This window comes from Corvus hawaiiensis, chromosome 16 (assembly GCF_020740725.1).
Source record: "Corvus hawaiiensis isolate bCorHaw1 chromosome 16, bCorHaw1.pri.cur, whole genome shotgun sequence".
NCBI classification, from domain to species: Eukaryota; Metazoa; Chordata; class Aves; order Passeriformes; family Corvidae; genus Corvus; species Corvus hawaiiensis.
The window spans coordinates 1309588-1335966 of record NC_063228.1 but is presented as its reverse complement, the minus strand read 5'-3'; the positions used below and the strand labels follow the sequence as shown (position 1 = coordinate 1335966).

The following is a 26379-nucleotide window of genomic DNA, read 5'->3' as shown; positions in this document are numbered from 1 at the left end:
GGAAGACTGTGGACGAGTTTTAAAACAAACAAACAAACAGAAACCCCACACATACCATTTTAAAAATCTGGAGCTGTTTTTGGTAGCTTGCTAAGGTCCTAAATCCCATTATTTAATTGCGTTAGTAAGTTTGGATGGGTAAAATGCTGATGTTCAAAAAGGCATTCCAGTATTATTTGTAGGGAGCAAGGGGCTGAAGGGGAAGAGGACAGGAAAGGAAATTACATGCCCTAGAAAGAGCTGATACCACTACATGTGATTTACTCTAACTATCCTTAAGCAGGTAAAATTTCCACATTTGTCATTTGGTGGCTCACTGAGAATTCCATCCCATGTAACCTAGTCAAAACCAACACATAACAACAAAGCTGAAAATTCAGCTACTGTCAGAAGTCATAAAACTCTGAAAGAAATGTATTTCAGGGAAGAACAAAAGAAAATAATAGAAAAATAGTAGAAAGCCTTCTTTTCCCAAGAAGGAAACTGGACAAGTTGTATCACCAAACTCACTGGTTCTGCATAGAACAAAAACGTAAAACTGACCTGGATGACTATTTTCAGAGCTTTCACTTTCTGATCAGAGGACCAAGCATCCTTTAAAGACTGGTTCAGTTCTTCAATCCGGTTCATGTAATCCTGCTGAGTCAAATTCAACAGCTCTTTCTGCGATCCCTGGCAAGAAAACACAAACCTACTTAATAAGAGCAGGAGGGAAGGAGAGTGCTGTTATTACAGACTCAAATCACCATGTTGTGGGAGAGAATCCTACAAAATTTATTACAACTTTCCTTCAGGTCTTAGGAACGTAGGTTATGGAACATCTCACCTTTGCACAGTAAAATACTGCAGCTTGAGAAATAACTTGTGTACTCAGTATTTCTATCAAGCTCATAACTGTAAATTGAATTAAACTCAGGTAGACAGTATGCAGTTTCTGCCTCTGATAATTCCAAAATGATCAGATGTTAAGACTACTGGGCTCCACGAAGTTTTACAGCAGCTGCAGACCGTATGCAGTAAGAAGGTAAATCAACAGCAACAGATCAGGTAAATTTTCAAATAACAATTTCTAGTGATACAAAAATATGGTTCTGCCTGAATCCTGTAACAATAAGGATTAAAATTACTAGAGAACTCCCACAGAAAGTACATATTTATCTAAATACTGCCTAAGCACTTGCAGAATCAGGACCTTTTTAAAAAGTTTCACAAAAGATTTTTGTTTCACAAATTCCTTTCACTGTTATTATTGTGCTGTAATTTCATCAGAAAACCTTCTCACCTCTTCCAGATCATCCAGTTCTTCTAACCTTGTCCTCACTTTTTCAGAAACCGCTGAACCAGTAGTTGTGGCTTTTCCTGTAAAGAATTACATGTTTAAATTTCGTTAACATTTAAACACTGGGATTTCTAAAGAGAAACAAACCTAAAGGAGCCTGACATGGACCAGGCAGCTTCTGTGACAGAAGACAAGTGGTATGATTCATTTAGTGAGTATTCCTGAAGACACACATCTGAACATACTTACACTGCATTCACTTTGAACAAGGGGAATGACAAGTAAGCAAAACTGAATAAAAGTGGATTTTCTTGCAAGTTTTACTGGTAAGAAAAGAATCACCAGATAGAACCATAGGATAATTTAGGATAGAAAAGCTCTGTGGAGGTCTGTGTCCAACTCTCCTCCTCACAGCTGGTCCAGGTCTGAGGTTATAACAGTTGCACAGGGTTATATCCAGTCAATTTAACAATATCTAAGGATATAGATGTCACACTTCTCCTGAACATCCAGATTCAGTGTTCGACCATTCTCATTGCAAAAAAGTATTTTGTATTTTTGCAGAAGCTGAAATGCTGCATGTTTATTCATACATAAAATCCTGATTTACTATGCTGACTATTTAGCCCAGATTCTCTTTGCTAGCAAACATGATAAAATATTTAACATTTGGTTCTTTTCTGAACACCCAGCATACAGCTGAAATCATTTCACTTTCATGTAAAGAGAATAAGTGAACAAGTTCCCAAAGGACTTGTTTGCTTTCCTTCCAGTTAGCAGAAGAGCTGATAAACATGATTCTCAAAATATCATTGCTCAGTTTAAATGGAAAAAAGTTTTAAGCTACAGTGGAAGTCAGTGCAGTGAAATAATCACAAATTTATTAGCCCACAGGAATAAAAAACAAGGTGGTTGGGTGGCTTATTTTCAATAATTATTTTAAGTAAAATCCAGTTGTCTTATGCACCAAAAAGCAAGGACCATGATGCCAGAATGGGGGAGGCAGGAAAACACATTTCAACTATTCTTGACCATAAACCTGTCACTGCACCCTGCCTCAAGCAACTCTGTTACTGTTAAAGAAAGGGCTCACCTTTTTCAGATCCCATGTACAGATTCTGTGAGGAAGCAGAAAAAGCAGACTTTTAGAAAGCATGTACTCACTAGCATTCCAAGAATGCATAGGGTAATTACATTGCTAATTAACTCTCTAATCATTTAGTAGATGAAAGACTAGAAGTTATTTGCATTGTCACAAAAAGACAAAGTGATGGCTTCTAAATATCAAAAAACTTGGACTCAGCTCTAAAACAATCTTTATAAGTCAGAGCCTGTGATTCAGTTTGCTACAACATTAAAACTGAAATTTAGAGAACCAGTATTTACCCAGGAAAGAATTATAAAATAGCAACATCCAAAATCCATTAAAGGTCTAGTACAAATTAAAAAAAAAGGGTGGAAGCCACCACTTACAATAGAAAGCTTCTCTGTTGTTGTGTATCTAGCAAGGATTTCACCACGTTTGCTTGACCATGGTTCAAAGTCACTTCCTACTGCTGAGCTCTCATCTTTATCCCGTTTCCTTCGTGCACCATCCTATGACAGGAGTACAAGTGCAAAAGTTAAATACAGATCTGGAAAAAGAAGAGAAGGCTGATAAAGGTCAACTTAATGTTTCAAGGGTCAGCTGATCCTTTCATAAGTCACAATATCAAAAAAAATCCGAATTTAAATAAATATGTCAACATAAACCAGATGAAAGTAGGTAAATAAAAAAGAATATTCTATTAATACAGTATATTTCCTATATTAACCTCTTAACTGGTGAGACAATACATTTTATGCAGGGTTGGCTTTGTGGTTTTGGTTTGGTGTTGGTTTTATTTTACTTAGTTGAGATAACTGCCTCCAGTGTTACCATGGGAGGAGCAGTAGTCACAGGATCTGCAGCTGCTGCAAACAATGACAAGGGATCGGTGCCATCCAACACACTGCTCAGTGGGTCCATCATAGAACTAGAGGAGGAAGAGGAGGTAGAAGAAGTACTTCCTTTCCGGTTCATCTTCTTGGTCTTGGATTCGGTAACCTAAAGAAAAAGTTCAGAACTATTAAACAAAAAGGTTTTCTCTTCCCTCACTTTTCTTTAATAGATCATCAAAATACATGCTACATAAATTGTGCTGTTGCAATGAAAGCAAGGAAGCATCAAACAAACTCTTTAGAGTGAGCACCAGCATTTAAACTGAAGCCCCCCCTTTTCCCTGAATCTGGAGGCACTCACCCTTCAGTAGCATTTCCACTGCTTTTTTTTCCCTTACAATTCTAGGTTTACAAAACTGTAAGAACAACTCTCTGAATTTCTTTCTAGTACCCCTCCTCTATTTTATTAGGTTTGTCCCTGTCCTCCAAACTCTTTCTTGCTATTTAATTTCCTCTGCCAGTTTCATCTTTACTTTTCTCGCACAACACTCAAGCCTGGAGCATCAAATCCATACCTAAGGCCACTGTCTTATCTCCCTACTGACCTTCCTGAGCAGAAGCTGCTGCCCATTTATCTTTGATTAGTGGATAACTCATCTCTTTGAAGCTGGATTTTTTTGTACGTCTTTAAAAGCCTCTTACACATAAAGAAATGATAAATGTTTTAAAGTACACAGCTGACTGGAAGTTAACCCCAAACCAAATCCTACATCAAGCAATCATGCAGGTTATTTGTAATGCAACAATTTGATGTTAAATTTATCCATTATTCAGCATTTAATGCAACCAAGAAAACCCACAAGCTGGAGGTGCTGTGGAGACTGTTTCTGACACATAACAGCACCAGCAAACTTCTGTAAAGGGCAAACAGAATAAACCTTGATGCCTCTAGAACAGGCCACTAACACAGAAAGCAACTTCACAAGTACCACCACCAACCTCAAAGCCTTTTCATTTTAAAAATTAAATGTAAAAAGAGGAACACAACCAGTTTGAATTCAGATTCATCTTCCAAAAGCACCAAACAACTCACTGTAATGGGTTTCAGCGGATGGTAATCGCCAAAATCCAAGGGCATAGATTCCAGTTTGCACACTTCAGATTCAGACACATAGTTTCTTGATCTTGCATGCCTTAAAAAGCAGTAAGGGAAAGTATATATGCATATAAATAACCACCTGCTAAGAGAAGCATATCCTACATCTATACAGATGCTTATTTACAAAAAAAAGCATATTGAAAAATAAGCAAACATAAAGATCCAAATTTCTCTCTACTGAGATAATATAAAACTGGAGAAATTTTACTTTCAGCCATTTAGTTGTACTCTTTTTAAGTCTTTGAAACACACAGAGCAGCTAATTGTTCTTTTCTGTTTCATTCAAGGTCCTGAGAATGTTCATAGCACACACTACTGCCTCAGCTGAATAAGTAAAATCAGGGGATACACAAAAAATTCTTTAACCAAACTCCTAACAAAAGCAATCAGCACTTCCCCCACATAACACACATCCTTCCCACAAGAATTAATCCAAACTTTCAAATAATTCCATTCCTACTGAAAGACATAACTCATTTGGAGGATTTTCAGGAGTGCTAATAGCAGCCAGTTATTCTACAGATACCCTGTACTCAAAAAATCCAAGTTTCCTTAATAAAGAAAGAACTATGAATTAGATAATTTATGGTTGTGCCACTCCAAGGAGAAACTTCTGACATCTAATGAGATAGAGCAGAGCAAGAGGAAGACTCCAGTGAAATTCATATCCTTATTTGTTTTCTTGTGTTTCTTAATCTCCAGTTCCTTTTCTTTTTATTTTGTCCCATTGTTCAATGACTCTTCTTGCTCATTTGCATCATGGGTTAATCAGAATCTGGGTGAAAAGTCTTTCAAACTCTTTCTGGCTCCACAATTATTCTTTGATTGCTGACAGCTCTCTCAGCACATCACCCCAAGGCCGAAATCAACTGCACTCTAGTGTAAGCACACTGGGCAAGTGCACATGGCAACGATACGTATGTGGGAGTGAACAAGAGCTGTAAACCCTGAAAATAAGTCTTTAAAAAGCACGTTTACAATGTGGCTATTCAAGTGGTAAGACAGCTTGTAACAGAGCTAATGCAGAAGACAAGATCAAGTTTGCTCTGGCATTATGTTCTGCTTACTCTCCAGGGAAAGGAGATTAAGCATTCCTTTCTTGGCTACAGCAGTGCAGCCAACTTTTGAGAGGAAATAAAAATAAGACTCTGGCCAAGCTGGGGTTTCACTGCCCGTACATCCTGCATGATTACACCCCTGCTTCAGGTGCTCTTTTAACAGTGGGGTTTTCACACATGAGCACCACTGTAATTGCCACCACTCTGCACCTTCGACACCTGCCAGCCTACCAACCTTTTTCTCTCCTCCTGGTAAAATATCTTTTTTCCTGGGACTGCTTCCAGGCACACAGCACCCTCCCAGAGCCAGTGCTTGTCCTAAAGCAAGCACTGCAAAAAGCTTACAGGGAGCACAAAGGAGCCAGGCATGTAAAATGGAAGAGAGTCCCTTTACAACACTAGACACATATTGGTATTGGTAATATAACGAGGCACATCCCATAGTGACTGCACCTATCATTATTTGAGTATTAAACATTTCAAAAAAGCCCCAATTTCTCTAGATATTTATATGTAGCTATTATAAAAATGCATTGTAGCTCTAGGATTTAAATTATTTTATATACTTGACAAATTTTTTTACAAATTTGTTTACATTTTTAAAATTTGCTTCATTTGAACAGTAGGTAAACACAACTCCTCAGCACCAACAGGTGCTATTTTTTTCCTCATATGCAGACTGATCACTATGCAGACAATTAATCTGCAAAACACTTTTTTAGCATCAATACCACTTAAAAATAGCTAGGGTTCTGCTAAACCCCATAGCATGAAAATATCTTCCATATTAGAGAACAACATGATGGAAACATCTTATTTGGTAAATCTCTAGTTATTTCCCCGTGGCCACTTCTGCATCAATGTTACCAGACCTGTTTATTAGCCTGTTACCTCATTGCAGTACTACATAAAAATCAATTTTTCAGCATCTCTACTGCTCTGCTTTGTTTTGCTCTATTTTGCTACTGCTTTTGTCTCTTAGAGAAGGAGTGCCTCTTTTATGCTTCCTTTACCAAACACAATACTAGACTGAGTAATTCCATGTCCTACACGGTGCAGTTCCCTCAGACGTACACATTTTCCTGTAAACGCACGTTGCTTAGAAGCTGACTCTGCCTCCTGTAGCCCCTGTCTACTTCTAAAGAGCCTGTGAAAGATAACTAACAGAGGCTAAACTGTGCTGGCAAAGGTAAATACACAGCACGAGAGCTTCATCTCCACCGGCGAGCCGCGAGGCGGGCGGGACGGCGGGCACGACACTCTCCGTGACAACACACCGGGTACAGCCAGCGGCGCTCGGGGAGCTCTTGCGTATTTTAGGGGAAATAACAGGAGGCCGTCGCGTCCCGCCCGGCTCACAGCTACGGCTCCGTCGCTGCGCACAGCTGCGCCGCCGGCCCGACACCCGCGTAGCTCCGTGTAAAGGCAGGGTGTTATGAATGTGATCTGTACCCTCAGCTTTCCCAGACAGCGCCAGACAGCAGCGCCGGGCTGTGGTCCCACGGCAGCGGAACCGCGGCACCCAGCGCCCCGGCTGCCCCCGCCACTCGCGGGGTCCCAGTCCCCCCCCCCCCCAGGCCGACCGGTCCCCAGCCCCGCAGTTTCCCCTCTGGCACACCCGGGGCCGCCCCCACCTCAGCCTCCCGGCTGGGCAAGAATCGCCGAGCATGATGGCTGCCCTCGCCCAGCCGCGGGCACCCGCAGCCCCCCAGAGCCCGCCGCCGGCCCCTCACGGGGAGCACAGAGAGCTCCCGGGGCCCCGCCGCCTCACCAGGGGAACGCGGCCATCTTGCGCCCGGTCACATGACAGCGCCTTCCGCCGGCAGCGCCCGGGCCGCCCCCAGCGCGGGAAGAGCCTGAGGGCGGGCGCGGAGCGGCGGGCAAGGCTGCGCGGAAAACTCAGAGAGGCAGCGCTTGTTAAAGATTTAAAGAGTTTATTGTGCAGAATGCTTTAAGTAAAAAGCGAGACTGGTGAGAATGAAACAAAGTACAAAAATAAATAGACTTTTGTAATGGTATCACAATTCCACACAAAATAAAAAGATAAATATGTATAAATACAAAACAGCAAGTACAAAACCAAATTCTGGCACTTGTCAAGAGAAAGGCCTCATGAAAGTTAAAAAAAAAAAAAAACAAAACCCTTGTGCTATAATGCTTTATTACACACTGGAAACATGCTTGAAGAACAAGAGGTTTAGATGTGAAACCCTAAGAGAAGGGAAACGTTCACTTCTACTAACACACTAAACCTATCTGTGCATCAACATATTGCCTATGCTAATAATAAATACAGCACATAAAACATCCATTAGAAACATCAATCTTTAGTGCTGCTGTATCAACAGCACCTTTTGTCATCTGTGACACAGGTTACTCTTGCCACTGTAAATTCTTCCCCTCTTGAGATGTTTTTCACTCCTAAGGAAAGCTGCAAACTAAAACACAGCTTTGATGCCCACCACTGGGCGAAGCAGGAAGCTTGCCTCGGGCATTTTCTGTATTACAGCTGAGATTTTAAAGCACCACAGCATTTGTATGAAGGAGGCAGGTCCTCCACTGGTGTAAACTCTTATATTTACACCATTAGGGGAGCCCCCTGGCCCCAGGCTTTCAAGCAAACCAAGCAGTGCCATTCTTCAAAGTGCTTGGGCAGTGTTTTTGCCATTTTCCAAGCATGAAACATGGGTAACTTAGTGCATGGTATAACACTCCTGTTCTGAACAACATCACAAGCTGCAGAGGACAGACCTGGTGGCAGATGAAAGCCACAGGCTGGTGAAACAGTCAAGCCAATCCACTCATCACCACCCCTGAAGGTACTGTCCTCATCCCATTATTAATGTTCCCCTTTCATGCTATTTACCACAATTAAATTTTCAGTTAGTCTTTTTTTCTCTTACATTCATGTCAACACATTACAAAGCCTCCAAAGTTAGTGTATTGTATTGTATTGACACTGGGAAAGTAACAAAATATAACCTAATTTACATTCTGGCAGTCAGTTCTCTACTGCTAAGACTATATAGCCAAGCTTTTCTCTCTAGAACTTTCTCACTATCATGACTTAAGTTCATTAAAAGAAGGTGGAGAATCATCCTCTCCTCAAATTGATGGATAATATCCATCAGTTGGAAGACTAAGGTAAAATATGACCATGCTCTTTTAATGTTAGATATTCATAAATATGAAAGTGTTGCGATCTGGAAAGGATTCCCCCCCACCTGCAGAAATCATGACTTCAGTACAAGGCCCTGTTAGGTCACAGCAGAAGATAAACTGCTCAGAAAAACTGCAGCTGGCATCAATTAAATGTAACATACCTGAATTACTATTACAGACTGAAATTACTATTTAAGTCTGAAATGGTAAAACAGTTCAAATCTTACCTTCTGAAGTTTTTGTAGAACATACACGTCTCCATATTGGACAAATGTTGTTTCCATAAGAAAACGCAGTAGACAGCAGGGGAACAAAAACCCAGGACTGTTTCAGTAGAGTGCTTTGATCTAGCACACATATGAATGCACAGTTTTGGTTTAGTCAGTGTAAGTATGTCCATCAGCCCAGCAGTGAACCTGGACCACGTCTGCCCAGCTCAGCAGAAATGCAAACCATTGGGCACAAGGCCTTTAGTACTGAAATTGAGCTAATCTCATTCCCACAGAAAGTACATTCAGAATGGCTGCTGACAAATTCACTGACGTGAAAACTCATTTTTGCTTAAATTAAGTTTGGGGGGTTTTTTCACATTTAGCTGCTTTTACTTTATGGTATGAAACTAAATACATACCTATGACTTACTTATGGTGGCACTCATACACAGAAATTGCAGTTTAAGTAATGCAAAAAGCATATGTCAGACACTAGAATTAGAAAGTGTGAAAAAGTCACAAATTACCTTCATGTTGCCCTGTGGTAGTCTTTAAATAAACAAGATTAGGAATCTTTTATATATTAATACTGGTCTGTACACAAGTTCTAACATGCAATTTTCCCACAAGTATGAGAGTTTCAAAGCATATTACTTCAATATGATTGTGTTCATGTGTCACGTGAAAATGACAAAGTGGTTTTATAATGTCTAAATATACATATATGTAAAGAAGATGCAATATTAAAAATCAGTGCTGAGAATGCCATCATTAAAACACAGCCATTTTATCCCAGTGAGTGCTGTCTTCTTAAATTGTCACAACATTTGGCTTCTTTCTTTGGGTTCTTCCTGCATATGCTCCTAAAAATAAGTAGAAACATTACCATTTTACAATTAATAGTACTGGGTTTTGAAACAGGATTGTCCAACAAAAATAGCAGAAAAAGATTAGGACAATTTCTGTAAAGCAGTATTAGGCATTCAGTGACTACTTTTAAAATGACAGTTTTCATAATGTTACACCCCAAAAGCCTTATGAAAACTACCTATAGGTTTGAAAGTAATGACATTTTATAGTATTGCCTTATTTGATAACTATCCTATCTTCTTTTCTGCTACTCTAAAACAACTACAACCACAATTCACAATTTTTTTAAAAGAAGTATTGCATAACCAAGACATAGATGAAATGGCTGATAAGTTTAACTATGCCATGTATTACTTTTAAACAAATTATCAATTAAAAAATATTATACAAGTTGAATACTTAAGATAACTCTTTCTTTTTGTCACATTAATTAAAACAAGAGACAGCTGTAGGCTCCCATATGTCAATATAAGACAACCAGAATTAGAAGTGCAGTATGAATAATGTCATCAGGCAGAGCCCTTATAAAAGGAAGGATGCTTAAGTAAAAAAATAATAAACAAATAAGTCTTTCCACAGGGAACAAGTATATACATACTTATATTTAAAAATCTGTACTATACTATGCATAGTACAAGTATCTTCCAGTAGTGAGGGTTCAGCACTGCAGGCTGCTAAAAAGTAGCACAACTCAGCCTTCTTTAGGTTCAGGCAGTTACCAAGAAAGTGCAGCAGTGTGAGCAAACATTTACACAAAGCAGTGAAAACCATACCACAGGGTGCAGAGCAGTGGGAATGGAAGACAGCCATGGAAGAGGAATGACTACCAGGCAAGTAAACGAATGTGACAGAGTGCATGCCAGTCCTTTCTAGGCTCTTCAGTTACTCTGGGTCAGAGCTGCAGTGGTTACTTACAGGTGTCCCAGGGCTACACTCAGCACAGGCCAAAGCAGCTTCGGGAATGCCCAGAGCCCTCACATCTCAACAGGCTCCCACTACACAGAAGGCATTCTCACTGGCCCAGCACTCCCCAGTGCTGTGCTCTTCAGCTGGGATCTCGTAGGACAGACAACTAGGCTGACATGGTGCTTTATTAGTGATTAACACTACCCCTTAACTCAGCCCAAGCGCTCTCAAAGCCATATAAAAATCTCACACACATAATAGGATATTACAGTAATAGCATCTGGGTGTGCAAAAATCCCAATCTAGACTAAGGAATTGCAATCTAGACTAAGGAATTGCAGAAGGCAAATCTGCATAAAAACAGTGACAGTTCTGAGAACAATTATCACTCATCCTTTTCCAGTGGCAAAGGGCAATCACACAAGGCCTCTCTCCTGGGACAAAGGACAGACCTGCTACTCACACACAGCAGGCCTAAGACTTCCTGAAGTGCTGGCCTGACAGCCAATACACCCCACAGCCCCCACCATCTCACAGGGGCAAGATGTGCCCTTGGCTTGGCCAAGTGCTGCCACCACCCAGATATTCTGTGTGTCTTGTGCCCCGTGTTTCTTTTCCATGGAAAAGGAAACTGGGCAGAGCAGATGAATAGGTCTTGTTGTAGGAGCAACCTGATCAACACTCTATTTACCATACCACCTGACTTTTCACTATTCACATTTTAGCCATATATAAAATATTCAAAGTAAGTTTTTTCATTATTGCAAAATTCTGCAGATTGTTTCTTCCATGCCAAGTGTTCCCCATGTAATAACTGCAGAATGCATTTCTCTTGATTTAGTACAAGAAGTCTAACCTATTTCTGAAGGAGCACATGAAGTGTTGGTATTGCACCACAGGAACATGTGTGATGTCCAAGCTCTAAATGAGGCTACACTGAGCGACCTGAACTAACCAGCATACAACTGGTTAGCCACATCTGCCTGAAGTTCCAAGAAGGCCACTACAGAAGGCATCCAATGACTTTCCAGATATTTGACAAACAGCAACAAGGCAAAAAGAAGTTGGAGATATATCCCAAAGGATTTTCTTCATTGCAAGTATGACCTGTCACAACTTTGGTAATTATGACTAAGATAAACCCAGGGACTTCCTTAGAAGAACAGCACACACTGCCAACACAGAAGAGTGAGACAGAATGCTTCATTGGATGCCTGATGCCAGACACAATGTAAACACCACTGTGGCTCATTATGAGCTCAGCATGAATTACATGAGTTTGGGGATGGCATCCAAACCTCGAATCAGTGCCAAACCTGCCGCGTGTGACACCACCCTAACACCGCTACTCTTTTACCACCTCTGTAATACTGTATCTGGTAGAGGTTTTGATTGTTCTGTTGTCCCTGTTCTTCAGCACACTCATTTACTAGTCAATAGCAAACGTGCAGATGAACACTTGTCTTAATGGCTACTTCTGGTTGCTAAAATTGTATTATTTACTTTATTTTCTGCTTTATAGTTCAGGGAGATTATTTATTATCTTTGCTAATTTTTCTGTAGTGTCACTGAGTCCAACCAAACAACTGCCTTGCTCTACGCTCTACTTTGGTGATGACAGCACTGCCAGGAGAACTGACAACAGAAGAATAAATGAACACACTCTGGTTGTGATCTCACCACCTGCCTTTTTTTCCCCCTCTCATACTGCAGTGTTATCTATGTTTATGCATACTGCCTTACTATACATTCTTCTGTTCACTTCACTTCTCTTGACTTCACGAAGTAGCATCTAGGAAAACAGCACATTTAAACAGTAAAACACACTGCATTCAAACTTGCAGATACTCCCTCCCAGCATTGCTCTGGGGCAGCAAAAAATAAGCACTTGCCTTACAGGAAAGGTTTCATCCTTAATACATACAGATTATTGAAAATATTATGGAAAACAATTGAAATCATACTACATTGCATATTTCCCTTATTAAGCCCCAAAATTCCCAATTTTTATACTCGACTTGTGGAACTCTCCTTTGAGAAGAAAGTGTAATTCAAATGTTAAATAGTTTTAAAGCTTATAAACGACTTTACCTTTTGATAAATTTAAGTTTGTCACTTAAGAAATTTTAAATCTAATTTAAAAAATGGAAATTGTGTAACACTATTCATAGTCATTTCTAGAGGTTCAGCACTATTATCAAACGTTTTAAATAAAAGGTAACCAACCAGTCATCTCTGTATGGAAGCACAGAAATACTCACTTTTGAACTTGGGTCATTAAGACTCAAACATGCTGTAAGAGGCTACAGGAATATATATATATATATATAATTTTAGGACTGTATGATGAGTGAACACCTGCTGAGGAGTCTGAAACTGTCCCTCCTGTCCTTTCAATATGCTCCATGCTGAAGATGTGTGTACAGAACTAAGAATCAATGACATGAAATTTCTAATCCAAGTCTATTTTGACTACTATCAAGTTCTCAACAGTTCCAGTGAATATATCTGGCAATCTTTTTTTATGACTGGGCATCTGGTGAGTGAAAGCAAATGAGCTGTGCAGCACATTCTATATACTGTGTTTATAGAATTTGAAAGTGGATGGTTCAGGTACCAGCGCAGGTTTGTTTGAAGAGATAGCTTAGACCTAAGGCATAGCAAAGCAGGTGCACAAGGAAAGGAAAACAATATATTGCCAATTCATTTTTTCTAGGTACTAGTAACTTATTTACTATAAGATCCAAGCACCAATTTTCTACACACCTGAAACAGCCTTGTTAGACACTCTGCTCTCTGAGGCCTTCTTTCTATTTTGCTCAACCCCATTCACTGAGGTCTTAGGGGTTCTAATTAAATATAAAAGAGTTAATAAGTCACTTGCAACAAAGTTGAAAGGCTGTATACAAAACTATAGACACTATCAACATGTGTTTGGCATGAAAACATTTTTACCATGTTCCACAGAGCCTCTTCCTGAGCACCTGTATAGTTCCTATTGATACTGTTATGGCTTACATAGATACATTAAGTAGGAGAACATCTCCCCATGAACAGATTGAAAAACTCTATTCAAGAAACTGCTTTAGTTTAGATACCATGGCATTACAGCCTACATATAAAAATACACTTATTTCATTAAGTGGAAGCAAAGCTTCATGGAATGAATGTTACAAATAGAAATGTTGGAACAGTGTAAATGAAGACAATACACAAGAGGATGACAACAATAAATATTTTCCTGCAGCATAAGGTAAAATAAAGCTTCATCACTCTCTCAAAATACTGAGAGAAGCAATTATTTTTACTCTGAAGAACAGCTGTGCCATTATGTGCAAATATTATTCAGCAATCACTGTTCTTGCACTTTGCATTTACTTTCACCTTTAGGCTCGAAACACGCTGTGCTCTTACCCTTGTCTGCAAAGCAGTCTATGAACCGGGGCATTCTGTCCTTGGTTTGGTTGAAGTATGCTGTTAAAACACAGACTTTTATTAGTGCTTTTTCCCTTTAAAATTAAAAATCTCTCAGAAATACTGAATTATGAATCGTGTTTCACATAACGAATTTCAGAAAGGCTAACAGGTTTGGTAAGGCAAATGACATGTAGGCAAAGTGGCTGGAATTAAAATTCCAGAATAGGATTACTACTTCCACTATTAAAAACAAAGAAACAAAAAAGCACAGATAGATCTCCCTCAACAGTGCCTTGGGTTGCCAGTTATTGATGAGAACACACAGGAAAAACAGCTGAATTGCTTACAGTAGTCCTTGAAAGCTGAACTGTATGAATAGACAGTATGTCTTCAAAGCTTTTGGGTAAACATGGGATAAAAACTGTTTTTAAGGGATGCCAGGTATCTGGCTTTAAATACATGAAAAAGGTGCAGACAGGCCTCATAAGAGAGCAGCTTGTCTGCCTGACAAACATGTACTGAACACTGTAATTTCTGTGATCTAAGCAAACAATAACACAATCAAGGAACAAAACTTTCCTCACAACAGAAAGCCACTTTTTTCTGACAGCTTCCTGAAGATAAGCATTATCAATAACTCCATTGCCAAGCAAAAGGTATTAGGAAGAGTAGTAGTGCCAAACTGAAGCTTAACTGTGCATCTCAGAGGAAAATGTTGAACCTGAGCACCAAGACTTAAAGCCATAAATAAATAACTTTTGAAGATGAAATTTCAGAACTGACTCTGAAGAAAACGTATCTTTCCTAACTTCTAATGAGCTAATAAACCCTTTCCTCGGGCCTTGGTAAATCAGATTTCACTAATTTTCATGATAATAGTAGCAGGAATTGAGCTGATCGATGGCAAACCAACAACACAGATCACAGAATCCATCATTATAAGACAGTTTCTTAAAAGCATCCTAATACAAGTAACCATCACCCACCGGTTTTCAGGAGTTTTTTGTTTGATGATTATTTTTTTACTTGGCATTCCCATTTCTGAAGCCCTAGAGAAACAAAAGTATTGAAACATATTTCAATTAGCGAATTATCATCCAGGTCTTGAACAGAAACACTCAGAGAAAGCCTATAAGAGGAACTACACCTACATGTAATACTGCCAGGGCCGTCCTACAGATTATCACTTCTTTACTCAGGAGCAAGTGTAACAACTGCTCAGTCCACTGTGTTGCAGGACAAAGCCTGCTACCATTCCCCAAAAAAACCTTGCCAGAGATCCTCTATCAAGTATCTCTATTGCTAGGCACTTTAGATAAAATCACTTGGAGCACTTTCTACAATTGGCAAAATCAACCATAAACTCAGAATCCACCACTGCATTATAGCATAAATGCACAAGTTAGAATAAACATTTTTCTCCATACAAACAAGAAGTCTCTTAAAAGTAAGAGCAAAATACAATTAGCAAGACACCACACACCTGGAAAGCTTTTTACTCATTCTTCCTAGCACAGATGTCAGTTTGCAAAGAAACACTTATTCCATAAACTTCCCATCACTATTTCCTGTGCCTTCTACTCCTCCTCTTGGACCCCTCTCACCATCCCTCCCCACCCAAGGGAGAGCTGCACATACTTCATGTACTTTTTCCTGTCCAGAGATTTCTGCGTAGCTGTTGAAAGTGTCACTCGCTCTCTTGGGCTCTTTACTTTATCCTAAAAAAAAAAAAAAAAAGAAGATACTGAAGAAAGTTACCTACAAAAGCATAATTAAAAATTTAGATTTAAGAAACATTGTACAGGGTGAGGAAGAATCTCTTAAATGCAAAATGATTCAGGACTTAAAGTCTTGAAACAGTTTACGTTCCCTGGAATGTAACACACCATCTGCCTGAGCATCTTCTCTTTACGAACTTCACGATCGTGACGCAGAATATTCATTCTCTCCGATGCCTCCATTGTGAAAAAGATGTCATGGATGTCATACAGAGCAGCTCGCAGCTGGAAAGAATAATTAAAATGTTAATAAAATATTCAATCAAGTTTACCTGTCCATGGTTTTGATTATCAAGCACTTTTTACTTTCAATCTAAACAAAACACTTCATAATTTTGAAATCAAATAATTTTGTGTCAAGCAAAAAAATGGAATCTTTTCTTCTTTAAGTGTTTTACTCTAAACAAAGCCACTCTCAAGGTTTTATGTATTTCTATTACAAAAGCAGAATAGCTAGAAAAGACAAAAAAAAAGGTTTAAATTGTATCACCTGAGCCATTACTCTTTCATGAAGGGATGCATCTTGTGCTGACACACTTCCTCTTTTCAATGGGGCTTCAGACTGAAAATTTTTTATGAATTCCAGAGTATCCTGGGAAAGACAGGAAAATAAGAGTAAGCACCAGGCATAACCCTTAATAACAAAGCAATCATTACAAACAGTACACATAGGACAGATTCTTTGTTTGATTTGGACCTTATGACACTAAGCAATGCAACACTCAAACATGTTCATGTAACAGCCCCAAAATCTTCTGCGAGCAGAAAACGCAGGATTTCATCTGTCAATGGAAGTCAGCAACAAAAATAAACAGGACAAGAAGCTGCCTATTGCAAAAAAGCTGATCTTACTTTTACAGTTTGCTTAAGATGTTTCAGTTTTTCTGTCTGCAGGAGTCTACGTGTAAGAAATCCCTTTGCCACTGCAGTGATCTTGTCGAACTTCATTTGTATCTCTGGACTGAAAACCTTATAAAAAAACCAAAACATTTTTCTAAACTTTTGATTAAAAAAGCAAGAATTATGAATTACTTATCAAATAACATCCATCAAGTAACACAAGTTTTCAAATAAAAAACAAACTTTGACTGGGCCAAAAGTACCCACCATAATTTAGCAGAAGCAATATATTGCTATATTATTACTTTGCATATATGAATAATAATCTATACAGTTCTCTCATGTAATCGAAGTTGACATAGGAAGGGATACTAAAATCTTCTGTGAGGTTTATTATTGCACAGCTCTTATAAAGTCACCAGTGCCTTACAAAAACATGAGGGCCTTTTAAGATAAAAATAAATCTTTTTTTCCCTTACCTGAGTCCACCTAGTTTTGATCCTATTACTTGGCCTGCATACTGAGGTTTTTATAACTCCACTACCTGAGGGTCCCCAGAGATAGAATGAAGTTTCACTTGTTGAAGCAAAGGTGTTGGGTGTTGTATGAGCAAAACCTGCACGCAGAGCAGAACACAGAGTTCAACACACGCTTCTGCCAGTGAAGTACTGCCTGTGTCTGTGTATACACTCAGCTCGGGCATCACAGCTTTGTCTACAAGGTCAATGACAGGCAACAAGCAAGCTGAATATTTCTGAGTGATTTCCATGCAATATTTGCTAAACAGAAGACAGAACAAAACATTTCATGATGTTCTGGAAGAGGTGAGAGGTGTTCCATCAGCTACAGCTGTTCTGCCTGGGAGTTAAGATGCCTTGGCAGAGCCCCTCTAAACCTTCTACACAAATGTGACCACCTGGCCCAGTGCTGTGCAGCTACATGGCACAAGGATAATCCTTCTGGGACATGATGCAAATCCACATCCTCATCCTTGATCAAAGGAGGTTATTCTTAGCTTGTTTTCCTTGGATGTGCCCTCAAACAGTTACATAACAAATGCAGTACATGGAACAGTTTGAGGATGGCTGAACCTGTGCTAAATGCCAGTGACACAAAGATGCAACAGTCTTTGTTTCACAAATGCTGTCCCCAGCTGAGGGCAGCAGCTGTCTGTGTACCCTGAGCAGTCCTAGGGCAGGAACACTGCACTTATCCACACAGTGGGGCAGCTGGTCCAGTCATGCACTGTAGAACAAAATACATCACAACACTTAATCTATATTCTTCCCTCCCAGTTTTACCAATGCTGGTGGAGTTTGTGTTATGGACTGTCTCCAGCTGAGACTGCACACTTTCCAGCAAGCCACTTTCACTTTTTTTCCTCCACTCCAACTCCATCCTACTGTTAATATTCACTTTGGAAATTTCTATTTCCGTTGTAGTAACCTTCTTTCCTTTCAACTGTCTCTCCTGCTCTTCCAGTTCCTACAAAAGGAAGATTCAACTGTGAGACTATTTTTCTAATTCTGCAAAGCAACAGAATATACATTTAAACCAAACTGCTTCCTGACAAACTTCCATGTAACACACAACATTTGCTTTGAATTTTTCCTGTTGACATTACCTTCTGCAATTTCTCCTGTTCTCTCTCTTGTTCAGCTATCAGAATTGACAGTTGTTGTGCATGCTGTTCTTCAAGTCTCTTTCTCATTTCTTCAAAGGCCAACATTTTAGTTTTTAAAATATCTTCTGAGAAAATACATAACAATCAAATATTGAATACTTTCTATATGATCTTTGCCAGAGACATATACTCTTTATCAGATACAATTTGCATCATCAGTAAAAAGTAAAAAAGATGCCTTTGATACCAAGTTTCCTTGATATCAAGTTCCCATTATGTATACTAAAATAGGGACATGCAAAATACAGTTCTAAGAATTTTACACTTGCTAGAGTGAATTAACATTATTTATGCCACTTCAGCCTAATTTGGTAGAGACACAAGCAGAAGTAACACAGTTTTGAATTTGAAGAAAATACCTATATGGGTTGGGTTTTTTTTTTTAATTTACATGGACTATCTTTTCTTTTAGTAGTCCTATTTAGAGCTTGTGGCATAAGACAATTTTCTTAGTAAAACTAAATTCCAACTTCTAGATTCAAACAGGAAATCAGTATTTGTGATGTCAAATTAAATTGGAGAAATGAGGCTACTGAAAAAAATTTACATGCCATAAAATTTTAGCCTTTTGACACCCATACATACTTAGAAACACCAACGACTAATGATCACTGGGGTTTTTTCTAAAAGATTAATAAACTGAGAAGTAAGCCTTGAGTACAGGAAATCTTTTACCTTTTGCCATATTTTCAAGGACTGCATTCTTGGTAATGTAAACTGATCCCACAGGATATTTCTGCTCTTGCAACCACTGCTTCTCTTGTTCTTCCATTCCAACTCTTAGAACACAGGAACTGTTTTCTTTTTGGCAGCTGTCGGTGTCCAAATCAAGTCTACGTTTTACCTTTTCAAAATTTTCTGGAAACTGCTCATTTGCTGAGGCAACACTTGGAGTATTATCCATCTGCTGTCGCACATTCTTGCTCTGCATTAGTAGTGGAGATGGATTTTCTACGTCATAAGATTTATTGAGTTCCACTGGAGAATTGCATTTAGTGTTCTCTGGCAAAGTAGCTGGTTTCATTTCATTCACAGCCAGGATCTTCTGTGTCACTGTAGACTGACTGATGGCAAAGGGCTCATTCACTTTTGGAGGCACCATACCAGTACTGGTCTCTGCTTTACACGGCCCTCTGCTGTCCATCACCACGTGACCTTCCACCGTAGCCGACACGGTTCCTCTGCTTTCAAAGAGCCCGAAGGAATGGCGATTTGCTTTGCCAACCCCCAACCCATCACAGGGGCCTGAAGAATTCCTGCTGACACCAGGAACTCTGCCAGGGCAAACTGTAGTGAAGTCCACCATGAACTTTGGCACCGATTCAGACACGTTGTTTTTATCTGCAATATCTTGCATGATTAAATCCATTGCTCTACCCTTGCCTTTAGGACTTAGCTCGTAAGCATTCACAGGGTTGTTTATAATGATGTGTCCCATGGATAAAGGCCTTGGGCGCCGTCGGTGCATTTTAGGGCTCATGCTTGGCTCTGGGCTTGGCAATTTGGCGTAAGAGCCTGTGAGGCTCCTGACAATGCTGCTGTCACGCTCAAACACAGAATTCTTTTTCAATTCCTCATCTGAATCAGAATCCACCAAAGGGGGTGTTCCAACTCTCATAGGTATGTCTACTTTAGAAAAACTGGATAAAGCGGACATACTTGTGTTATTTGTATGAGTAGAGGCACCTTGGAGAAGGGTATTTGATTTATTAAGACTGAGTTTATCAAGTGTCTGAACAGAGCAACTTCTGCCTGTAAACTTCGCTCTCTCTTTCACAGAGTCGGTTGTTTTAACACCGTCGTTTTCTTTATCCGAATGACTCTCACTCGTACTCCTCTTGGAACTGCTTTTTGAGGCACGCTTGCTCTGCTCTTTCTCTATGCATTCCCTAGACCTCTTGATCAGGTTCTGAAGACTCATTACACACGGATCCTGGACATCCTCATCCGACGGAGACCCGACTCGTCCCTCCTGCTTTTGCAGGGCGTGAGACGGGAGCTTGTTACACACCTTGTCAGGAGATGCAGCCCTCGGACAAGGAGCGTCCTTCGAGAAGCCACTCTCGCTTGGCTTGGAAGAAACATTTTCTTCTGCTGCTTTGACTGCTTCCGTCATATTTGATGTCATTTGCCCTGCAGTATCTGATGGTCTAAGTTCTGGTGTCTTTTCCAGGTCCATGGAACCGTGCCTTTCAGGAGAACATGTTGAATTGGTATCTGATAGAGCTGTGAAGTCAGTCAAAGCCTTTGAATCCAAATCAGGGCAAGAACTCTCAGCCTCCAGAGTGTTCACATCGCTCGTGCTAGGTCCTTTCTTCATCTGCAAATTAAAATTTTTAAAAATGACATATTTTCAATGAAATCCCAGAATCTCAGATTCCTGCAAACTTCACTTGAACTTAAAAAAAACCTGAAAAAAACAGCTTTATTTAAGTGAAAATTACATGTTACTTCCAGACAGCATTTGTTTAAAAGGATTTTCACACTCTAATTATCCTGTGTGCTGCATTTCAGTTATCAAAAGGACACATTTGGAAAAAAACCCCCTTAAATTATGTTTGTATTGAACATACTTTCCTGGTCTGCTGGTCAAACCCCAAGCCAGCTGACTGTTGCCACATACACTCAGTAAACAATACACACTAGTAACAGTTCTTTGCCACCTTGGTAACTCAACAAACTCAGTGTTAACTGCACTTGTTTAAGCAACAGTTTAATTTAAAGGCTGTATTACAACTGTTCCAAAGACCTATAATAACTCCTTGATTAGATGCATTTAATAGTCTTTTAAATTTAAACCTCTACTAAATTCATCATTGAAACAGCAAAGGAAACAAAGTATTTGAAGTAAAATTGTGAAGAACACAACAGAATTTCAAGCTGTTGTGAAGGTAATTTGAAATCTGTAGTTACAAGGTTGAATATAGATTATTTTCTGATTAAACTATAAGCTTGCAAATAACACAGGGGAGCTGTTCATTTCTTTTAACAATCCAGTTATTTCCAACACACTTACAAAAGTGTCTTTTGCATATAGCAAAACAAGCAGTGAAAAGGAAATCCCATGCACCACAATAAGTATCACTAAATCATCAATTATCAGGACACATAGCATGAAATAGTAGCAAATGCTGGTTCTGGAGAGTTAGCTGCTATTAATTTCATGTTTGTATTGGGCAATACTTAAACCTCAACAATTCCTCAAAAAGTCTATAAGCAGTGATTTTCTGTAAATCTATGAGGCAGCTTTGGACTAACACTACCTGGACATTTTCTACAATCTCCTGAACACGATTCAATAAAGCTTTTTTCCGGGACTCCCGTTTCCTGGTCTCTAGGTCCAGTGCTTTCTTCTTATATTGCTGTATTTCCTTTTTCTTTTCAAGGCTAAGCTGCAAAACAGAGTGTAAGAAACATGGTTTATATCACTAAATGCAAATTTCTGTACAGAATTACTGAAATACATTCGAAAGAAAAGCAACAGAACAAAACAATTAGAAAAACAGCAATCACCTGAGACTGTGCACATTAAATTCCAGCTTCTTTTCAACCAATTATACCTTTTTTTAAGGGAAGATGCATAAAATGCCTTCTTGGAATACACGCAAATGAACACGAATTTAAAACACCATTCATAAAAATTTCCATAAATATTACATGCTACAGTACCAATCTGACACAGGATTCAGACATTTCTCCTAAAAACTCTTACAATATCCACGCATTTGTAAATGAAGAATATGACAATGTATCTGCAATTTATATCTGTATCATGATTTCTGGACACTGTTCTTAGACACTCTCCCATTTCTTCCCATCACTGAAACAAGGAAGTCAGCTGAAGTATTACAGAAACTACCAACAACCTTCAGCTTAGCTCTGTTCCCATTAGCACAGAATGACTTAACATAATTGATGAGCCTGTGGAATACGTTAGAGGAAGATGCAAACACATGCAAAAAAAAATTTACTTAGAAGCTTTTTAACTATTTTGGTATTTCCTATTTGCAATTTTTTAAACCTTTAAACTAACTCACATGTTCAATATTTGAAAGGTCAATATGATTTTACACGAAGTTAAGCCCAGCAGTAACATTACTGAAAACCATTTGTGCTCCCCTTAGGAAGGTAACTTTTTTAAAATTAAAGGAAATGCAGTCAGTGGGGGGGGGAAAGGTACATTTTACCCCCTTACTTTGTAAGATTAAGGCTCGGAATGCTTAGAATACACTAAGCAGCAGGTCAGATGACAGCTCACACAGACACCTTCAGTAGAATCATTACATGTGCACATCAAAGCCAGTGCCAATAGCACAGTTAGCACACCAGGGAGGAAAAGGGATAAAAAAGGCCTTACCAGAGGAGAAAGCACAGGGACTCTATAGAATTGAATGAGGGAGATGTTTTTGTGCTGAACAGTCAAAGAGGTTTCTCCTTTTACTGCCTCTTCTTGGATTCTGGAAAGGTGCTTCCTACAGAATATTTCATAGTCCTCCATCTTCATGTTATCTAAGCTGCAAAGAATAATAACATTACTCTCCCATGTACTTCCAAGACCTTGAAGGGAAAACAACATCACGACTAATTCGGTGTCACTATGTTTCGGGAAACAAATTCTACATTACAAAACTGAATTTTTTCTTCTTCCTATCATTAGCAAAGCCTGCAAAGCTCCTCCTTATTTTCCCCTATAAAAAGAAAATCTGCGTATATGAGCAAAAATGATCACAAGTGCACAGAAAAGAAAGCAAGCATTGAGATAAGCAGGATTTACAAAACTGCACCCGCTACAGATAATTTCCATCAAAAGCTAAACCTTTGGGATCTTCCACAACGAGACAGATCCTACCAACTGTTAAAAAAACCCCAAAAAACAACCCAAACAAAATTGCAGCCCGATTGGATTTAAAAAAAAAATAAAAAAAGCCTTTAGGGGGCTGAGAGGAATTTGTGCCTCACTCCCGTGAGCCTCCGTCTCGGTACATCCCTGTACGAACAGACGCCAATACTTATACACACACACACAAAAAAAAAGAAATCGCAGCCTTATTTCCTTACAAGCGCCCAAATATCTGGAATATCTGTCACTGCCCGTCCCCACCGGAGCGAGCCCAGCTCCGCCTGGCAAGGCCTGACAACGCTTTGTTCCCCCGCACGCCGCTTCGGCCGATTCCTGCCCGCCCGCTGCGGGGCACCGAGCCCGCCCCAGGCCGGGGCCGATGCATCGCCTGCCCCCGGGCCCCTGCCCCCGTCCCACGGCCCGGTACCTGCGCGGGGCGGAGCGGCCCCAGCGCTCCCCGGCAGCCGCTGCCACAACGGCCGGGCCGCACCACGGGCCCAGCGCGCCCCGCGCCGCTCCGCCCCGAGCCGCCCCGCTCCGCCCCGAGCCGCCCCGCTCCGCCCCGCTCCGCGCCGAGCCGCCCCGCTCCGCCCCGCGCCGCGCCGAGCCGCCCCGAGCCGCCCCGCTCCGCCCCGCTCCGCGCCGCCCCGCTCCGCCCTGCTCCGCCCCGCTCCGCGCCGAGCCGCCCCGCTCCGCCCCGCTCCGAGCCGCTCCGCCCCGCGCCGCTCCGCCCCGCTCCGCCCCGCTCCGAGCCGCTCCGCCCCGCTCCGCCCCGCTCCGCCCCGCTCCGAGCCGCCCCGCCCCGCTCCGCCCCGAGCCGCCCCGAGCCGCCCCGGTCCGCCCCGAGCCGCTCCGCCCCGAGCTGCTCCGCTCCGCCCCCGCTACCGCTCCGCCCCCGCTCCGCCCCGAGCCGCCCCGAGCCGCCCCGAGCCGCTCCGCCCCGAGCTGCTCCGCTCCGCCCCCGCTACCGCTCCGCCCCCGCTCCGCCCCGAGCCGCCCCCGCTGCCGCTCCGCCCCGAGCCGCCCCGCTCCGCCCCGAGCCGCCCCGCTCCGCCCTGCTCCGAGCCGCTCCGCCCTGCTCCGAGCCGCTCCGCCCCGAGCCGCCCCGCCCCGCGCCGCTCCGCTCCGCCCCGAGCCGCCCCGCTCCGCTCCGCCCCGAGCCGCCCCGCTCCGCCCCGCCCCGCTCCGCCCCGAGCCGCCCCGCTCCGCTCCGCCCCGCGCCGCTCCGCCCCGAGCCGCCCCGAGCCGCCCCCGCTGCCGCCTTGCGCTCGCTGCCGCTCCGCCCCCGCTGCAGCCCCGCTCCGCCCCGCGCCGCCCCCGCTGCCCGCCCTGCGACCCGCTTCGGGGCCCGTCACCACCGCTGCACTCAACCGCGGGACAGCTCTGCCGTGTCTAGGCGAGCGCCCAGCGAAGGCAGCCGCAGCTCGGATGGATGGGTGGGGATGGAGCGCCATCCCGGTGCTCTGCTTTCCAGCCATTCCCACCCATGGCTCTCCCAGACAAGTTCCCCTGTTAGCACGGGTGTAATCTGTTCTGCTTCATCCCATTAAGTATCGCACGGTTGTGCAGTCCTTGTGTAGTCGGGACCACAAATGTGCCGCCGCAAGTATCAGTTTCAGCGAGCACGCTGTGATGAGAAAGATAAACATGAGCACCTGTACCCATGCTCTGTGAGGACAGCATCCACGAGGGCATCACCACAGACATCCTATCCCTCCGGCCCGGGCGGCAGCCAGCTGCTGGTCCAGCCAGTCCAGGAGCAGGTAACACTCACCTGTCAGGCAGGTCAGGTGGAAGGAAAATCCACACTTGTTTGCCAGCACTTGGCCCAGGCATAATTAATTTTAATTTATGGAAACATCTAATTCCCAGTATTCAGAGCTGTTAAAGCTGTCATTCTTGTTTCAAAAAACAACTTAGTCATCTGTTACCTCTTCAATGATCGTTGAGGGGTTTTATTTTTTAAATCTTCATCTTAACAAATGCTGCTGTTTATCACAAGATTTTAAAAATATGTTAGACATCTAATTAGACATTCCATTATTTGTTGTGCATCTGCATATATATCTGATTTTTCTCCAGCTACATCTGGCAGAAGCACAAAACCATTGACAGAGCATCTGAGATGCTCAGAACCATCTAGGACAATATGTGACAAATATTCATGTCAGCAATTAAAAAAAATAAATAAACCCAGTTTAGAAGATCGCGCGGTGCCTGTTCCACCTCTAGTTCAGAGTTCCTCACTGGAAAGTCAGTTGCTTCCCATCCTTCCCACAGATACAGACACCCAAAAAAGGGTCAAAATCCCCACTTACGTTAACACAAGCTGCTATTTCCTCGGCTTTGCTATTCCACTTCTAGACTAAACGTGCCCAGTTTCTCCAGCCTTCACTTAACCGGTTGTTTTCCTCGCTGTTGCTCACGCCTCTGGACTCTCCGCGGTTGTTCAGGCGGGTGCCGGTGGCCGGAGCCGCCTCCGCCCGGGCAGGACGCGCCGCCCGCTCCTCCCACGGCTCCCGGGCCCGGCCCGCGGGCAGGCAGCACTGCAGCGCCAGCTACACAAAACACACAGCATAGAACAAACCGCCGGTGAGCTGGAAAATAACCACTGTGGGTGCTGTGTTTCTAATGAGCTACCTGGCACAGCTGCGGAAAGCCCTCAACGCTCTCCATACGCACGGGTCTGCCGCGACTCTCTGCACAGCGCTACCTTTCCTTCCATGAGCACTATTTACTTTATCGTTACACCGGGAACAGCCCCCGTTCCCCACGTTTTATCAAGAACAGCCCCCGTTCCCCCCGTTCCTTCCGTGCCCCACGTTTTATCAGGAACAGCCCCCGTTCCCTCCGTTCCCCCCGTTTTATCAGGAACAGCCCCCGTTCCCCCCGTTCCCCCCGTTTTATCAGGAACAGCCCCCGTTCCCCCCGTTCCCCCCGTTTTATCAGGAACAGCCCCCGTTCCCCCCGTGCCCCACGTTTTATCAGGAACAGCCCCCGTTCCCCCCGTTTTATCAGGAACAGCCCCCGTTCCCCCCGTGCCCCACGTTTTATCAGGAACAGCCCCCGTTCCCCCCGTTTTATCAGGAACAGCCCCCGTTCCCCCCGTGCCCCACGTTTTATCAGGAACAGCCCCCGTTCCCCCCGTTTTATCAGGAACAGCCCCCGTTCCCCCCGTTCCCCCCGTTTTATCAGGAACAGCCCCCGTTCCCCCCGTTCCCCCCGTTTTATCAGGAACAGCCCCCGTTCCCCCC

General features: G+C 42.3%; 2 protein-coding genes across 10 annotated transcripts in view; both read right to left on the bottom strand.

Moving 5' to 3' along the window:
- The window catches only part of VPS35L (VPS35 endosomal protein sorting factor like), a 46912-nt gene extending 39643 nt beyond the window's left edge, over window positions 1-7269 (bottom strand). The window contains exons 1-7 of one of the 2 annotated variants that reach the window (XM_048321045.1): window positions 7188-7269; window positions 4293-4392; window positions 3198-3365; window positions 2753-2875; window positions 2373-2397; window positions 1283-1359; window positions 544-672 (exon numbers count right to left, since the gene is read on the bottom strand). In XM_048321045.1, coding sequence (XP_048177002.1) covers window positions 544-672; window positions 1283-1359; window positions 2373-2397; window positions 2753-2875; window positions 3198-3365; window positions 4293-4392; window positions 7188-7204 — 639 coding nt within the window. In that variant the 5' untranslated portion in view covers window positions 7205-7269. Of the gene's footprint in view, window positions 1-543; window positions 673-1282; window positions 1360-2372; window positions 2398-2752; window positions 2876-3197; window positions 3366-4292; window positions 4393-7050; window positions 7155-7187 lie in introns of those variants that run through there. The other variant, XM_048321044.1, reaches the window with a different exon arrangement.
- Window positions 7270-9139: 1870 nt separating this feature from the next.
- CCP110 (centriolar coiled-coil protein 110) lies at window positions 9140-25915 on the bottom strand. 8 transcript variants are annotated; one of them, XM_048321035.1, is made up of 16 exons: window positions 25444-25915; window positions 24497-24752; window positions 22643-22799; window positions 21549-21677; window positions 18961-20605; window positions 18226-18350; window positions 17903-18086; window positions 17081-17217; window positions 16614-16730; window positions 16252-16353; window positions 15870-15986; window positions 15622-15701; window positions 14970-15032; window positions 13981-14040; window positions 13333-13415; window positions 9140-9653 (listed from the first exon to the last, which is right to left on the bottom strand). In XM_048321035.1, exons 2-16 carry the CDS (start codon window positions 24601-24603, stop codon window positions 9601-9603), a joined length of 3159 nt encoding a protein of 1052 aa, XP_048176992.1. In that variant the 5' UTR covers window positions 24604-24752; window positions 25444-25915; the 3' UTR covers window positions 9140-9600. The 8 variants fall into 8 exon arrangements, with proteins under 8 accessions (XP_048176992.1, XP_048176994.1, XP_048176997.1 ...); XM_048321037.1 differs by having other exon boundaries at window positions 18226-18347; XM_048321040.1 differs by lacking the exon at window positions 24497-24752.
- Window positions 25916-26379: the final 464 nt, after the last annotated feature.

What these genes read in the sequence shown, in the direction of transcription:
- CCP110 (XM_048321035.1), bottom strand. Translation starts at nt 24,603, where the DNA reads ATGGCTGGAAAGCAGAGCACCGGGATGGCGCTCCATCCCCACCCATCC. An exon ending in ATCTTAAGCAAACTGTAAAA is followed by an intron (nt 16,354 to 16,613) that starts GTAAGATCAGCT and finishes TGTCTTTCCCAG; the next exon opens with GATACTCTGGAATTCATAAA. An exon ending in AGACTGCTTTGCAGACAAGG is followed by an intron (nt 13,416 to 13,980) that starts GTAAGAGCACAG and finishes ATATTTAATTAG; the next exon opens with AACCCCTAAGACCTCAGTGA.